This window comes from Panthera onca, chromosome A1 (assembly GCF_046562875.1).
Source record: "Panthera onca isolate mPanOnc1 chromosome A1, mPanOnc1 haplotype 2, whole genome shotgun sequence".
Lineage (NCBI taxonomy): Eukaryota > Metazoa > Chordata > Mammalia > Carnivora > Felidae > Panthera > Panthera onca.
In genome coordinates, this window is record NC_138339.1 from 26,188,039 (window position 1) to 26,203,512 (window position 15,474).

General features: G+C 44.8%; 1 protein-coding gene across 3 annotated transcripts in view; it reads left to right on the plus strand.

The window, feature by feature from the left end:
- Positions 1 to 266: 266 nt before the first annotated feature.
- NPR3 (natriuretic peptide receptor 3) overlaps positions 267 to 15,474 on the plus strand; it is a 94,535-nt gene continuing 79,327 nt past the window's right edge. For all 3 annotated transcript variants that reach the window (XM_060634435.3, XM_060634432.3, XM_060634434.3), the window contains exons 1-2: positions 267 to 1,307; positions 14,669 to 14,791. In XM_060634435.3, the coding sequence (XP_060490418.1) occupies positions 551 to 1,307; positions 14,669 to 14,791 (880 nt within the window). In that variant the 5' untranslated portion in view covers positions 267 to 550. The remainder of the gene's footprint in view (positions 1,308 to 14,668; positions 14,792 to 15,474) is intronic.

The window sequence follows — 15,474 nt, forward strand, 5'->3', positions numbered from 1 at the left end:
GCTATTTAAACGCGGACTATGGATCCAGGAACCGGCGCTAATCAATGAGATCAAATGCGGGGGAGATGCACCGTCAATTACAAGCACTTGGACAAGTCTAACTTTTTTTTTCTTTTCTTTTCTTTCCTTTTTTTGTTTTGTTTTGTTTTTTACAAATACGCTTTCAAAAGCAATCTTAGCAACGCCCAAATAAGAAGCCAACTCTAAGTAAAATAGTATATATAAAGGGAGGGCAAATATATATATATTTATAAGTATATATATATATATATATATATATACACATATAAATATATTACAGGCGTACAGGTTTACACGCGGTGAACTTTTTCTTCCTTCTCTCTCTCTCTCTCCCTTTTTTAAACAAGTGACATTGCAAAGGACTCTTCCTCTCTGTCTTTTGTTAAGTTAGTGAAAGGGATATTCTATTTTCTTAGAGCGCCCAAGGGGGCGCAGGGACCTCGCAGAGAAGAGTGGGGAGGAAAGAGGAAGGGTGGGTGGGGGGCAGAGGGCGAGTCGGCAGCGAGGGCAAGCGCTTTCCTGCGGCACGATGCCGTCCCTGCTGGTGCTCACTTTCTCCGAGTGCGTCTTGCTTGTCTGGGCGTTGCTGGTCGGCAGCACCGGTGGCGGTGGCGGCGAGGGCGCCAGCCCGGGCGGAGGGCGCCAGGAAAGAGAGGCGCTGCCGCCGCAGAAGATCGAGGTGCTGGTATTGTTACCCCAGGACGACTCCTACCTGTTCTCCCTGGCCCGGGTGCGGCCGGCCATCGAATACGCGTTGCGCAGCGTGGAGGGCAACGGGACCGAGAGGCGGCTTCTGCCACCCGGCACTCGCTTCCATGTGGCTTACGAAGACTCGGACTGCGGCAACCGCGCACTTTTCAGCCTGGTGGACCGCGTGGCGGCGGCACGCGGCGCCAAGCCGGATCTCATCTTGGGGCCGGTGTGCGAGTACGCGGCAGCGCCGGTGGCCCGGCTTGCGTCGCACTGGGACCTGCCTATGCTGTCGGCAGGGGCACTAGCCGCCGGCTTCCAGCATAAGGACACGGAATACTCGCACCTCACGCGCGTGGCACCCGCATACGCTAAGATGGGTGAGATGATGCTCGCCCTATTTCGCCACCACCAGTGGAGCCGCGCCGCGCTGGTCTACAGCGATGACAAGCTGGAGCGGAACTGCTACTTCACCCTCGAAGGGGTCCACGAAGTCTTCCAGGAGGAGGGCTTGCATACGTCTGCCTACAATTTCGATGAGACCAAAGACTTGGATCTGGACGACATCGTGCGCTACATCCAGGCCAGTGAGCGAGGTGAGCAGGAGCGCGCCCCGGGCTTCCGGCCCTAACCCTACCGCTCTCGGCGGCTCTCCCTACGTACCCGTCCGCTCCTCCGCGGAGTCCACTACCCACTGCTGCACAGAGGACAGGGGGAGATCGCGCACACGGGGATTCGCTGGGGCGTGCGCTGTTTGGCTGCGACAACCTTTGACTATCGCCCTTCCAGGTCTCGGGGTGAATGTGGAGGGCCTGGGGGAGGGGCGTCTGAGCCTGCAGCTCCCGCTTGACCAGGTCCGACAGGTGCTGTCGAACCGCTTGGGCTTTTCTTCCTCCCTCCCCCTTCACCAGCGCCAGTCTAGTGATTGGGGGCGCACTCCGATGCCCTGCTCCAAACATGGTCTGAAAACGTCTCAAGGCCGAAAGAACTTGTTGCCCAGTCGTTTACCGACGTGTCGCCCCCCCACTATTGCGGAAGCGTATGCGGACTCACTGCTGGCTCGCCGCTATTTGGCTAGCTTGGTTGTCCGTTTTTCCTGGCTGCTCCTTCCACAAATCCCAGCTTTCTTTTAAAGGGTCATTGTTTCGCCCTTCTCATTTCTTCTGTGGCCCTTATAAACGAGCTCCTGCGGTTTCCACCAAGAATGCCTCGTTGTGTCTGGACTCAGGTTCACTTAACACCCCCACCCCCGGTGCGTTCGAAACCGTGGTCTCTAAAGCGTCCTGACTGAGGCTTTGCGCGAGAGAGCGCTGGAGAAGCGGGCGCTGTGCTGCTTTTCCAAGTGTATCCCCCCCCAAGTTTTCTCCCCGGGTCTGTGGAGGTTTGAACAGCCACCTAACTGAACAAAGCTCAAGGTTGAGGATGGCGGCTATGGCTACAGCGAGCGGGTGGAGAAGCGGGTGGTCGCGGATACCTAATTGCAGATGCCCCCAATAAGGCCCCTTTTACAGCAGCGTAGGCTGCGTGAAGGTGGGCTGAGGTCCCAGTAAAGTGCGGTTCCCTCCTTCCGGGTGTCAGGTTTGGGGTGCACGGTGCTCGGGGAATCCCACCTCTGCTCCCCCTCGGCGCGCGCGCGCCTGGATTGTCAGTGGTGCAGTCCGGGCAAAGCTGCCCACGACCCCACAACCCCACGACCCCACGCGGGGAAGCTAAAGGGGAGAAGGGCTGAGCCAAACACAGGGCTAGCCCACGACTTGGCAAGGCCAGGCGCCTGGACGCTGGCCGTGGGACAAAGCGCAACCGGAAGCTGGGGGCCTCAGGAACAGGTGAGAGCGGGCAGAGGCTCCACGGAGGATGGCGCTGTGGCAATCCCTTTTTCCCAGGTTGGCCACTCGGACTCGACTCGGGAGTGAACGCACTCTTTAGAGGGAGGAGACGGGAAGTGTTGACAGTGGGGATGCACCGCCAAGTTTTGAGCGTTGAACTCCAGTCTGTCTGCGCCGAATCCCTGCCAGACAAGCAGGCGGGGCGCCGGTTTCGCTGATTATGAAAAAGGGCACTTGTGTCCAACCGCTGCGGACTCGCCACGCCCGGCGGAGAAACCCACGTTTACTTCTTTCCCCTCTCCCTGTCCGCAGGTTACCGCAGACCCCTGCAGACCTCGGGTTTCTCTGTTCTTCGGAACCTGGTTTTTCAGCTCTTGACTTTCGAGGGCCAGGCGTTTCCAGGGCCTGGCTTTCGAGGCCAGGAAGGGCTGGGAATCGGGGGCGTGTTACCCTGCGGGCGCGGGCCGCGATCCTCCTAGGCGCCTATGCTGCCAAAGCCCTGAAGGTCTAAATGCTGGTGGTGGTGAGCCATGTATACATGGCCTGCGATTCCTGGCCTAGCGGAGCGGTCAGCCCGGAGGAGGACAGGCCCCTCAGCCTCACAATGGTGTGGCTGAGGTGGGGTAGAGAGGAACCAGTGCCCTGGTAGGCCTGGGGGCTCAGAGGCCTTGGGCTATAGTCTGGTGCTGCCGATTATTTTAAACCCCGGAGCCTCAGAGCTGTTCCCAGGTCTTTTTGCTGCTGCTTCTATGTTTTTCTAACACTTTTGAATTTAGTAGTGGAAGTTTGCTGGGCTGAACTGTATGCTTTACAGGTGATAAGGCCACCATGCTTACTCTGAAATACATTTCCAGCAGTGACCTGGTGGAAATATAAATATTCAGAAATATACAATAAAAGTTTCTCTCCTAAGCCTTCACCCCCACCCCCCATTTCTGTACCCTCAGGAGAGAAAGTTGCTTGATAACAAAGCTCTCTTTGGGCACCTTTTTAAAAAATTAAAAAAAAAATTTGTTTATTTAATTAAAAAAAATGTTTATTTTTGAGAGAGAGACAGAGTGTGAGCAGGGCAGGGGCAGAGAGACCGGGAGACACAGAACCTGAAGCAGGCTCCAGGCTCTGAGCTGTCAGCACAGAGCATGGTGGGGGGCTTGAACTCACAAACCCTGAGGTCATGACCTGAGCAGAAGTCGGAAGCTTAACTGACTGAGCCACCCAGGTACCCCCAGAATGGTTATTTATTTATTTTGAGACAGAGAGAGCAAGTGGGGGAGGGGCAGAGAGGTGAGGGGGAGAATCCCAAGCAAGCTCCGAGCCATCAGTACAGAGCCCAACTCAGGGCTTGACCCACAGACTGAGAGTTCATGGCTTGAGCCAAAATCATGGCCTGGGCTGCTCAACTGAGCTACCTGGGCGCCCCTTTCTGGGGACATTTTACTAATCACTCTTACTTCTCCGTAAGTGGTTAAAGTACTAATCACTCTTACTTCTCCCAGAGCACCTGCCCTGGCTCAGGCATTCACTGGCAAAACAGGTGGGCTGCTGCTAAACCTCGGTACCTCGGGCTCCTCAGGTCAAGTAGGGGTGGTTGGGGCACCCCATCTTGGGGATGCTGGGAGGGCTAAATGAGCTAACACACGGGATGTGCTGAAGCAGTGCCAGACACACACGGAATGCTCAGCAAATGCGAGGTTTTATTATAGTTATTACTATTTTATGTATGTGATGATAATTGCCCTTGCAGGGGTGAGGCCCTGCTGTGGGGAAAGAACCCTGGGAGGAGAAGCAGGTGCTCTGGCTTTGGCATCTCCACTCAGCTGCTGTGTGGCCGGGCATGGCACTGACTTTCTCTGAGGTGGAATTTCCTCCCCGAAATGGTGAGGTTGGATGAGAATCAGGCCTCTTCACACTGATCCTGGGTTTGGATTTGTGCTCATTCAGGTATGAAACATATGACAGACCACATTTGTGTCCTTGAAAACTCCATGTTAAACCTCAGAGAACTAGAGAGTCTCCCATTTCCCCCCTCTTTTGGAGGTAACATTTTTGGCAGTTTTTTTGATCTTAAATTAATCTTTATTATTTTTTTTAACGCTTATTTATTTTTGAGAGAGAACATGAGCGGGAGAGGGGCAGAGAGAGACAGAGACACAGAATCCGAAGCAGGCTCCAGGCTCTGAGCTGTCAGTACAAAGCCAGATGCAGGGCTTGAACTCATGGACCATGAGGTCATGACCTGAGCTGAAGTCAGGTGCTTAACCGACTGAGCCACCCAGGCGCCCCTGATCTTAAGTCATCTTTAAGATCATATCACAGATGTCTGAATTTCTTAATGGGTAAAAACTGATAATGCCGCCATCTCAAATAATAATATGACTAAAATTTCATTTGGTCATGTGCTGTACTGTAAAATGAAGGGACATTAATGATTCCTTTTAGGGACTTAGCATTGAAATCAATAGTTAAAAATTTCCCCCCTCTTTTATCTTTAACCAACATATATCATCAGCAAAATACACACACCTGAGTATATATTCATAAAAAATAATGATCCATATTTAAAACTGATTCAATTCTAACGCCTACTGCTGCCCTCAGTATTCTATACTCAGCAATAAATTTAGTTTCAAAAAGGCTAGTTTAAAAATAAAGATTTTTTCAAGCAATAGAGGCTAGCAGTTGTTTTGTCTATACATGTTATGAGATGCAGAACGAGAAGTATTACACACACACATTTTTGTGTGAAGAACTATAGTTTTATCCTTTTAGTTATTAATATGTCATTACTCTGGGCCTGCATAACAACTGTAGAGATAACAGTATTTAATCAGTACAAGAGCCATTTATTTTTAGAATTAGCCTGGGGTAAATGACCAAGTGGTGGGTCAGCAGAATTTTTGAGCAAAGAATGCATGTTAAGTGTAAAATAACTAACACACAGCAGGGGAAGAAAGAAGCATTGTAAGTTGTAGTGTAGAAATTCTGAAAGCCTTTGGAGTAGATGGAACTTTGTGAACAACAAAAATAAAAGTGCAATCTCTGTTTTGCAAATGAAACCCATTGTTGTATAGTGTAGGAACAGCCAGAAAGAAGTATTTTTTAAAAATATTAATCTTATGGGAGTTAGTTACACAGTTACATAGTTTAAAAAGTCAGAAGATTGGACGTTTGGGTGGCTCAGTGGGTTAAGCGTCTGACTTTGGCTCAGGTCGTGATCTCACAGTTTGTGAGCTTGAGCCTTGCATCCGGCTCCAGGCTGACAGTGCAGAGCCTGCTTAGGATTCTCTCTCCTTCCCTCTCTCTGCACTTCTCTCTCTCTCTCAAAATAAATAAATAAACTTAAAAAAAATGTAAGATTACCCAAGCCTTATTAGGAACAAGAATTTCCTATCTTGTATTTCCCATTTCTCACTTCCCAGAGGAAAGCTTTTTTTCTTTTCTTTTCCTTTTTTTTGTTGCTGGCAAGTATATTGGTTGAAGCAAAAACAGTATTTGATCAAATCAGCAGCTTTTTCTATCCCCAAATTCTTTCCCTGAGAAAAGAAACAAGTGGTTGCCTTCCATGATGCTAATTTCAAAAGAAATATTAGCCATAACTTCCCATACTAGTGAACTTTTAATTTCATATTTTTTACAGATGTTACCTGTGAATTTATTTATGTAACCTTCCTCAATCTACATACACACACATACACACACACACACAATTTATTTATTTATTTTTAATTTAATTTATTTTTAAAAATTTATATCCAAGTTAGTTAGGATATAGTGCAACAATGATTTCAGGAGTAGATTCCTTAATGCCCCTTACTCATTTAGCCCATCCCCTCCCACAACCCCTCCAGTAACCCTTTGTTCTTCATATTTAAGTCTCTTATGTTTTGTCCCCCTCCCTGTTTTTATATTATTTTTGCTTACCTTCCCTTATGTTCATCTGTTTTGTATCTTAAAGTTCTCATATGAAGAAGTCCTATGTCTTTGTCTTTGTCTGACTAATTTCTCTTAGCATAATACCCTCTAGTTCCATCCATGTAGTTGCAAATGGCAAGATTTCATTCTTTTTGATTGCCGAGTAATACTCCATTGTATATATGTACCACATCTTCTTTATCCATTCATCCATTGATGGACATTTGGGCTCTTTCCATACTTTGGATATTGTAGATAGTGCTACAATAAACACTGGGGTGCATGTGTCCCTTTGAAACAGCACACCTGTATCCCATGGATACCTAGTAGTGCAATTGCTGGGTCGTGGGGTTGTTCTATTTTTAATTTTTTGAGGAACCTCCCTACTGTTTTCCAGAGTGGCTGCACCAGCCAGTGCAAAAGAGATCCTCTTTCTCTGCATCCTCGCCAACATCCGTTGTTGCCCGAGTTGTTAATGTTAGCCATTCTGACAGGTGTGAGGTGGTATCTCATTGTGGTTTTGATTTGTATTTCCCTGATGCTGAGTGATGTTGAGCATTTTTTCATGTGTCTGTTGGCCATCTGGATGTCCCCTTTGGAGGAGTATCCATGTCTTTCGCCCATTTCTTCACTGGATTACTTGGTTTTTGGGTGTTGAGTTTGATAAGTGCTTTATAGATTTTGGATACTAACCCTTTATCTATTATGTCATTTGCAAATATCTTCTCCCATTCTGTTGGTTGCCTTTTAGTTTTGCTGATTGTTTCCTTCGTTGTGCAGAAGCTTTTCATTTTGGTTCATTTTTGCTTTTGTTTCCTTTGCTTCTGGAGACGTGTTGAGTAAGAAGTTGCTGTGGCCGAGATCAAAGAGGTTTTTGCCTGCTTTCTCCTCGAGGATTTTGATGGCTTCTTGTCTTACATTTAGGTCTTTCATCCATTTTGAGTTTGTTTTTGTGTATGGTGTAAGAAAGTGGTCCAGGTTCATTCTTCTGCATGTCTCTGTCCAGTTTTCCTAGCACCACTTGCTGAAGAGACTATCTTTATTCCATTGCATATTCTTTCCTGCTTTGGTCAGAGATTAGTTGGCCATACATTTGTGGGTCCATTTCTGGGTTCTCTATTCTGTTCCATTGATCTGAGTGTCTGTTTTTGTGCCAGTACCACACTGTTTTGATGATTATAGCTTTGTAATACAGCTTGAAGTCTGGGATTGTGATGCCTCCTGCTTTGGTTTTCTTTTGCAAGATCGCTTTGGCTATTCGGGGTCTTTTCTGGTTCCATACACATTTTAGGATTGTTTGTTCTAGCTCTGTGAACATGCTGGTGTTATTTTGATACGGATTGCATTGATGTAGATTGCTTTGGTTAGTATTGACATTTTAACAACATTTATTCTTCTTATCCAGGAGCATGGGATATTTTATCATTTTGCTGTGTCTTCTTCAACTTCTTTCATAAGCTTTCTATAGTTTTCAGTGTATAGATTTTTCACCTCTTTGGTTAGATTCATTCCGAGGTGTTTTGTCCAGAGGAAAGTATTTTCAACCCTTGCAGCTATTTCTGTAGGTATTTGGTTTCAGACCTCCAGAAAACAGGTTACTTTGATGACTTCAGTTTTTGTTTTTCTCTCTTGCCATCCCAGTGGAAGATGTTAGTTTGGTTCTCTTCTACTGCGTGTTCACCACACACTCAAGGTTTTCCCCGCAGCCATCCTTTCAAGTGGCTGTGTGAAAATTTTTGGTTAGCTCCGCATTCAGTGTCTATATCATTATTGCCTTCTAAATGCTATTTGTAGTTGGCCCATATAGGCTATTACAATGATATTTCCTTTATTGCTCTAGTTTTCCTTGGGCTAAAAAAAAGTCTGTTTTTGATTGTTTGCTTAGTGTCCTACGAGCTTATAACTAAATCATCTATCAACTCTATTTTAAGCCCCTGAAATGTTCCGGTTTGGTTATTATCTAAACAGTTTGCGCAGCTGTCAGTCGGGATTCTCTCCCCAACACCCCCCTGTATCTCCCATTGCCTCCCTATCTCTCTCTGTCTAGATCTCTATGCGTTCGTCTTTCTTGGCTTATGCTCTTGTTTTGGTGAGCACATCCTCCAGGAGTTTCTCAGAAAGGGTGGATGAGAGCTAAAGCTTGATACCTTTCATGACTGAAAATGTCTTCATTCTTCCCTTATACATTATTATGGAATTCTAGGTTGGAAATCGTTTTCCCTCAAGATTTGAAGGATTGTCTTCTAAATTCCACTGCTGCTACTAGGAAGCTGAATTGATTTGGATTCTTGACCTGTTATCTGTTATTTTTTTTCCTGAAAAATTTTAGAATTTTCCTTTTGCTCCCAATATTTTAACATTTTTAAAAATTATTTTATTAAAAAAACCTGTTAATGTTTATTTATTTTTGAGAGAGTGACAGAGAGAGAGAGAGAGAGAGAGAGAGACAGAGCACAAGCAGGGGAGGGGCAGAGAGAGAGGGAGGCACAGAATCCAAAGCAGGCTCCAGGCTCTGAGCTGTCAGCACAGAGCCTGATACGGGGCTCCATCTCATGAACCATGAGATCATGACCTGAGCCGAAGTTGGACGCTTAACTGACTGAGCCACCCAGGCGCCCCTAGAATTGTATTATTTTGATGTTCAATCTAGGCTTCCTGGATCAAAACGTTACTTTTCTTACTCTTTTTCTCCTATTTGCCACCTGTCATTTATTTATTTATTTATTTATTTATTTATTTATTTATTTATTAAATTGAAGTTAGTTAACATAAAGTGTAGTCTTGGCTTCAGGGGTAGAACCCAGGGATTCATTTCTTACATATGACACCCAGTGCTCATCCCAAAGAGTGCCCTCTAATGCCCATCACCCATTGCCCATTTAACCCATCCCCCCACTTACCTCCCCTCCAGCAGTCCTCAGTTTGTTCTCTGTATTTAAGGGTCTTTTATGGTTTGCCTCCCTCTCTGTTTTTATCATATTTTTCCTTCCCTTCCCCTGTGTTCATCTGTTGAGTTTCTCGAATTCCACATATAAGTGAAATCATATGATATCTGTCTTTCTCTGACTAATTTCGCTTAGCATAATACACTCTAGTTCCATCCACGTTGTTGCAAATGGCAAGATTTCATTCTTTTTCATCACCGAGTAGTATTCCACATATTCTTAATCCATTCATTAGTCTTTGACATTTGGGCTCTTTCCATAATTTGGCTATTGTTGATAGTGCTGCTGTAAACATTGGGGTGTATGTGCCTCTTGGAATCAGCATTAAAAATTTTTTTTAATGTTCATTTTTTGGGGGGGACAGTGTGTGAGTGGGGGAGGGGCAGAGGGAGATGGAGGCTCAGAATCTGAAGCAGGCTCCAACCTGTGGAGCTTGAACCCACAAGCTGTGAGATCATGACCTGAGCCAAAGTCGGACACTTAACTGACTGAGCCACCCAGGTGTCCCTCGAATTAGCATTTTTGTATCCTTTGAATAAATTCCTAGTAGTGCAGTTGCTGGGTCGTAGGGTAGTTCTGTTTTTAATTTTTTGAGGAACTTCCAGAGTGACTGCACAAGTTCGCATTCCCACCAGCAGTGCAAAAGCGTTCCCCTTTCTCCACACTTTGCCAGTCTCTGTTGTTTCCTGGTTTAATTTTAGCCATTCTGACAGTACCACCTGTCTTTTAAAAAGAAATTCCTCTTCTTTAGATATTCCTTTGACTATGCCCCAGATTTCTATTAAGTTTTGGTTTCTAATTTCTGCTATCATAGTTTTGATTTTCAGCACATGGCATATCTTGCTTCACTTTCATGACATAACATCTCTTTTCCTTTTTTTTTTTTAAAGTTTATTAATTTTGAGAGCGAGTGAGCAGGGGAAGAGCATAGAGAGAGAGAGGGAGAAAGATAGAGTCCCAAGCAGGCTCTGCGCTGGCAGCACAGAGCCTGATGCGGGGCTCAAACTCGTGATCCATGAGATCATGACCTGAGCCGAAACCAAGATTCAGATGCTTAACCTGAGCCACCAGGTGCTCTGAAAATATGTTTTTACTGCTGGTAAAATGTATTAGAAAATATGGATTTAGCTTTGTTGCCAAGAGGGCCTATTTGCTATTATTTCTCCCCTAATATGTGCCCTCCATAAGCAGACATGTCCCAAAAAAGGAAGGAAGAAAAAGCTGGATCCAGCATGCTATTTTTGGTTTTAGACTCACCAATCCAACAATTTAGTCCTTTTCCTCTGGGGTGGGTGGGGGGAGAGGGATAAATGGAGGTCCATTGAGAGATGAGGAGTGTCACTCTCTCAGAGGTTGCTCCAGATGGAAACTTGAGCCGGGGGAAAAGATAGCTTCCTAACTCAGTTATGCTACCTGCTCTGTTTCTGGTTCTCTGAATTGACCTCTGTAGTCACCCCTCTGCACTTCTCTCTCTGCCCTTCTTAGAGTGATTGCAAGAACATATTGTGATCGTGAGAAGTCACTTAAAGAAGACACTGGGAATCAGATGGCGGAGGATGCCATGGAACATCACAAGTTCTTTGGCAAAGAGAAAAATAGAGCAGAATGAAGAACACCCAGAAACTTAGGATCACACTATCATCCCCTCTTTCAGAAATTTAACAATTTGACCAAAAAACTTAGTATTTATATATTTAACTATACTTAAATACAACACAAATTGTCTTAATTGACCTTCATTTAAGCAGCCTGTAGGATTAGCTGAAGGTCTCTTTTTCTCTGTACACTTTATTGACTGTTGGTGAATGCTGGTAGTTGTATACTTCTCCTGAGTATGCCCACACTCTTCTCACACTTGTCCGTGTCCTTTCCAAGAGTTGTTGCCAAATGTGTTTATACCACTTGTACTTATTATCATAAGTATGTAATTTAATTAGTTATTATATAAACTGATGAAACATGAGTAGGAAGAGAAAGCTATTTTAGTGAAAACTATTTTAAACCTTCCGACAGATTGTATAAAGGCAAGTTGTTAAAAATAGTTGCTGTGGAGTTAGGCATGAATGAAATAGCCGTAAGAGATTAGGGAACAGCCTACAGATCGAGAAGGATTCTACATTCTCTCTGCTCTGCTGGTCTCTGTGAGTACTTGTTCCAACTTAAACTGGATGATAATGTACATTATGGGTTTGTTTTATGCAAGAAAAAAACAATATCCTGTCCATGGACTTGGAAATTAAGATTTCCTTTTTGAGAGTTTAACTACATGGTCAACATAAAGTGGATGAGGTATAAAATAATCAAAATCGGGGCACTTAGGTGGCTCAGTCGGTTGAGCATCTGACTTTGGCTCAGGTCACGATCTCACCGTCCGTGGGTTCAAGCCCCACATTGGGCTCATTGCTGTCACTGCAGAGCCTTCTTGGGATCCTCTGTCTCCGTCTCTTTCTGCCCCTCCCCCGCTTGTGCTCTCTCTCTCTCTCTCTCTCTCTCAAAAATAAATAAACCTTAAAAAAAATAATCAAAGTCTGCTTACATAGACACGCTGCTGCTGTGGGTCACTCTTGCCCAGCCCAAGCAGGTACTGACATTTTAAAGAAAGAATATGTCTGTCAGAAGGTTTGGTCTTGGTGGTGATAGGAATAGGGAGGAGATGGGCCAGGACTGGAAAAATAGACAAAGAAGTGATAGAGGGGCAGGTGTCGGGCATAGCCTGTCCAGGACTTGGGGAAGCTTGTGCTCTGGCCTAAGGACACAGCCTGCTCGGTCCTGGGCCAGGTATCGCACTTGTATGGCCTGGTGCCTTTGGGTGCCTGAATCCTCCAACTGACGTCCCTGAGTCTGATTTCATCCTCACTAGCATTCTACTACCTTACAATTTGGCTTATCAGTTGGCATGCCCAGGTATATGCTGACACAAATGTGTTCGTGACCACTCTGGTTATCATTGAAATCAAGCAATCTGCATCTCAGGGTACCTAAACACATCTGAGGTAGGGGGTGCCTGGGTGGCTCAGTCAGTTAAGCGTCTGACTTCGGCTCAGGTCATGATCTCATGGTTCATGGGTTCAAGCCCTGCATCGGGCTCTGTGCTGACAGCCCGGAGCCTGAAGCCTGCTTCAGATTCTGTGTCCCCCTCTCTCCCTGCTCCTGCCCCTGCTCACGCTCTGTCTCTCTGTCTCTCTCTCTCTCTCAAAAATGAATAACAATTAAAAAAAACCCCAAAACATCTGAGTTAGGTTATTGGGACTCTGCCTCCAAGCAATGACTCTATTTTTTATGTGCTGACAGAATCAGGTTCTATATCCAGGGGTTTAGAGCCAAGCTCCAGACTATGATCAGTTGATCAAAAGCTGATAAGGGCTGCTGGACAGTCAGCCAGTACCTCCCAGGGCCTTCTGCAGATGCCCACTCTTGGAATCTGTACTTTCAAACTTGTCCAGCCTCAGCCTTGTCCTTATTGGCTGCTCTGTAGGACTCTATGGCTCTTTTGTCATTCCAGCGTCGAGAATTGAATCAGAGCTAAAACAAAGGTCTAGGTCATAATGAGCGATGAAGAGTTTCTTTGAAAGCTTCCTTGCTAAGGCACCTTGGAATTTGACTATTTATTCCAAATATATAACAATATTTCCAGGCACAGATAACGCCTATCCCCACAGTTATAGACCTTTAGGAGTTTTGTATTGTTAAAACTTGTTTTTCAGAGCTTTTAGCCTGCACACAGAGCCCTTTTGTGGTAAGAAATGTCAGAGTCATGATTGAACACTTTGAATTAACATGCACAGTAAACAATATCAAGTGCGTAAACCTTCACGTAGGTTTGTTTTACGTCTTTCAGCACCCATGCTTTTTCAAAGAACGTGTACATCGCGGAGGGCTGCACGCATGGTTATAGCCCCTAGGCCTCTCCAGGCCTTCTGTTTCCATGTATGCAGCAAAACACAGTGGTCTGTGTTTTGATGGACCAGGGCTATCAACAATGATCAAATTAACTGGATAACGGCCAGGTACCCACTTCACTGTTGGCTGATGTAGCTCTTATGTGGCGGGAAACAATGTTCTGGAGCTGTTTAAAGCTTCTCAAGTTTGACAAGTGTGGGTATAAGCTGAGAGAACATGAGGTGGGGCCTGGAATTCTGTTAACTATTTCCTATATACGTTGAGACAGCTTGAGAAAAATGTTTCAAAATTCAGACAGCAGAAAGCTTATACCCCTCACTGAATCCTGATTTGCCAAATGACTGTTCTCCCTCAAACCATTCAGTTTGCTTCTTCAGGAAAATGTATTTTCCATGCTGTTAAGTATTAAAAGCAGTTGACACACTTGACTGGCTTATATTGGGTAAATCTGATGATACATTTGAAGTATTTTTAAAGAACTTTATTTTGAAGTAATTTTACACTTTTGGAAAAGATGTAAGAAAGTATAAAGAACCTTTGCACAGCCTTCATCCAGATTGTTGCCAATTATTAACATTTTGCCACATATGCTTTCATTCCAAATCTCTCCCCTCCTCCTTCTCCTCCTACTCCTCTTCAAACACACACACACACACACACACACACACACACACACACACACTCACACAATGATCTTTTTATGGACCACTTGAGAAGTAGGGCCATCATGTTCCCTTACCCCTAAATACTTAAGTCTGTGTTTCCTAAGAACAAGGGCATTCACTTACGTAGCCACAGTATAAATATGAAAAGCAAAAACTTGAACACAGACGCAACACTGCTATCTAATTTACAGACTTATTCAGATTTCTCCGGTTGTCTCAATAATGCCCTTTATAGCAAAACTTTTTTATTATTTTTTTTGGGATCCAGAATCACACACGGTATTTAATTTTCTGCTCCTAAAAGTCTTTTTAGTTTAGAACATTTCGTCAGGCTGTCTTTGTTTTCATGAAACTGATCGTTTTCATGAGCAGAGGACAACTATTCTATAGACTGTCCCCCAAAGTTGAGTTTTTGGCCTCTCTCCTGATTAGATTTATGTTGCCCATCTGACATTTGGATCCTGGGTGTAGGCTCATGAATGTGTTCCCATGGTTGATGATATTGGCTTCCATCACTTGGTTATGCCGGTGACCGCTTGCTTTCTCCACTGTAAAGTTACTATTCATTCCCTCTGTAATTAGTAAGTAATGAGTGAGGAGATGCTTTAAGGGCTATATTAGTACCCTGTCTCCCTCCCCTGGTTTCCGCGTCCCCACTATCCTCTGGGAAGGGGTGTTTCATGCATGTTGTTTGTTCCTCCTTCCCCAGTGGTGATCATGTGTGCAAGCAGTGACACGGTCCGGGGCATCATGCTGGCAGCGCACAAGCACGGGATGACCAGCGGAGACTACGCCTTCTTCAACATCGAGCTCTTCAACAGCTCTTCCTACGGTAAATGCTTATACCGCTTCTAGTCTCCCCTCCCTTGAAGGTGTCAAAACGAGGTCATGAGAAAGCCAGTAATTTGAATTACCTCAGTAGATCTGGTTCCATAAAAAGGGTTTTAGAAATCTGTGATATTGAACACTCTGGGGACTTCTTGTAAGTTCTCACGCTTTTCTTCTCTGAGAACTCAGCAAGCAGATACCTCATACTGGTGATGGCAACAGACTTGTTTGGGAGTGAGCATAGCTGTCTCCAGTCCTCCAGATGGTTGTAAATCTAGGCCCTAAAGACCCCTCCTCAGTGTGTTTCCAACTGCAGGTTGCCACCATGATTGACTATTGGAAGAATGTTAGTGAGATTTGGGCATAATTTTTAATAGAATAGACTAGAATATATCAACATAATAGAACATGTCAAAGTGTATTACACATTGCATGTGTATTATTTCATAAAACTTTTATTTTGGAAATATAATTGTATGTGTGTATATATTTATGCATGTTACACATGTGTTTGTAATGGGTTATAGTGTGAAAGTAAAACAACTATTACTGTAAATTGAGGTAAAACATTTTAAAAGCTACTGCTCCCAGCCCCTCTTCCTTCCAGATTACTGCCCATTAAGCTTCTCCTTTGTAGAAGTTTGAGATCCACCAACACATATCAGTGAAAGAATATAATTTCTTAAA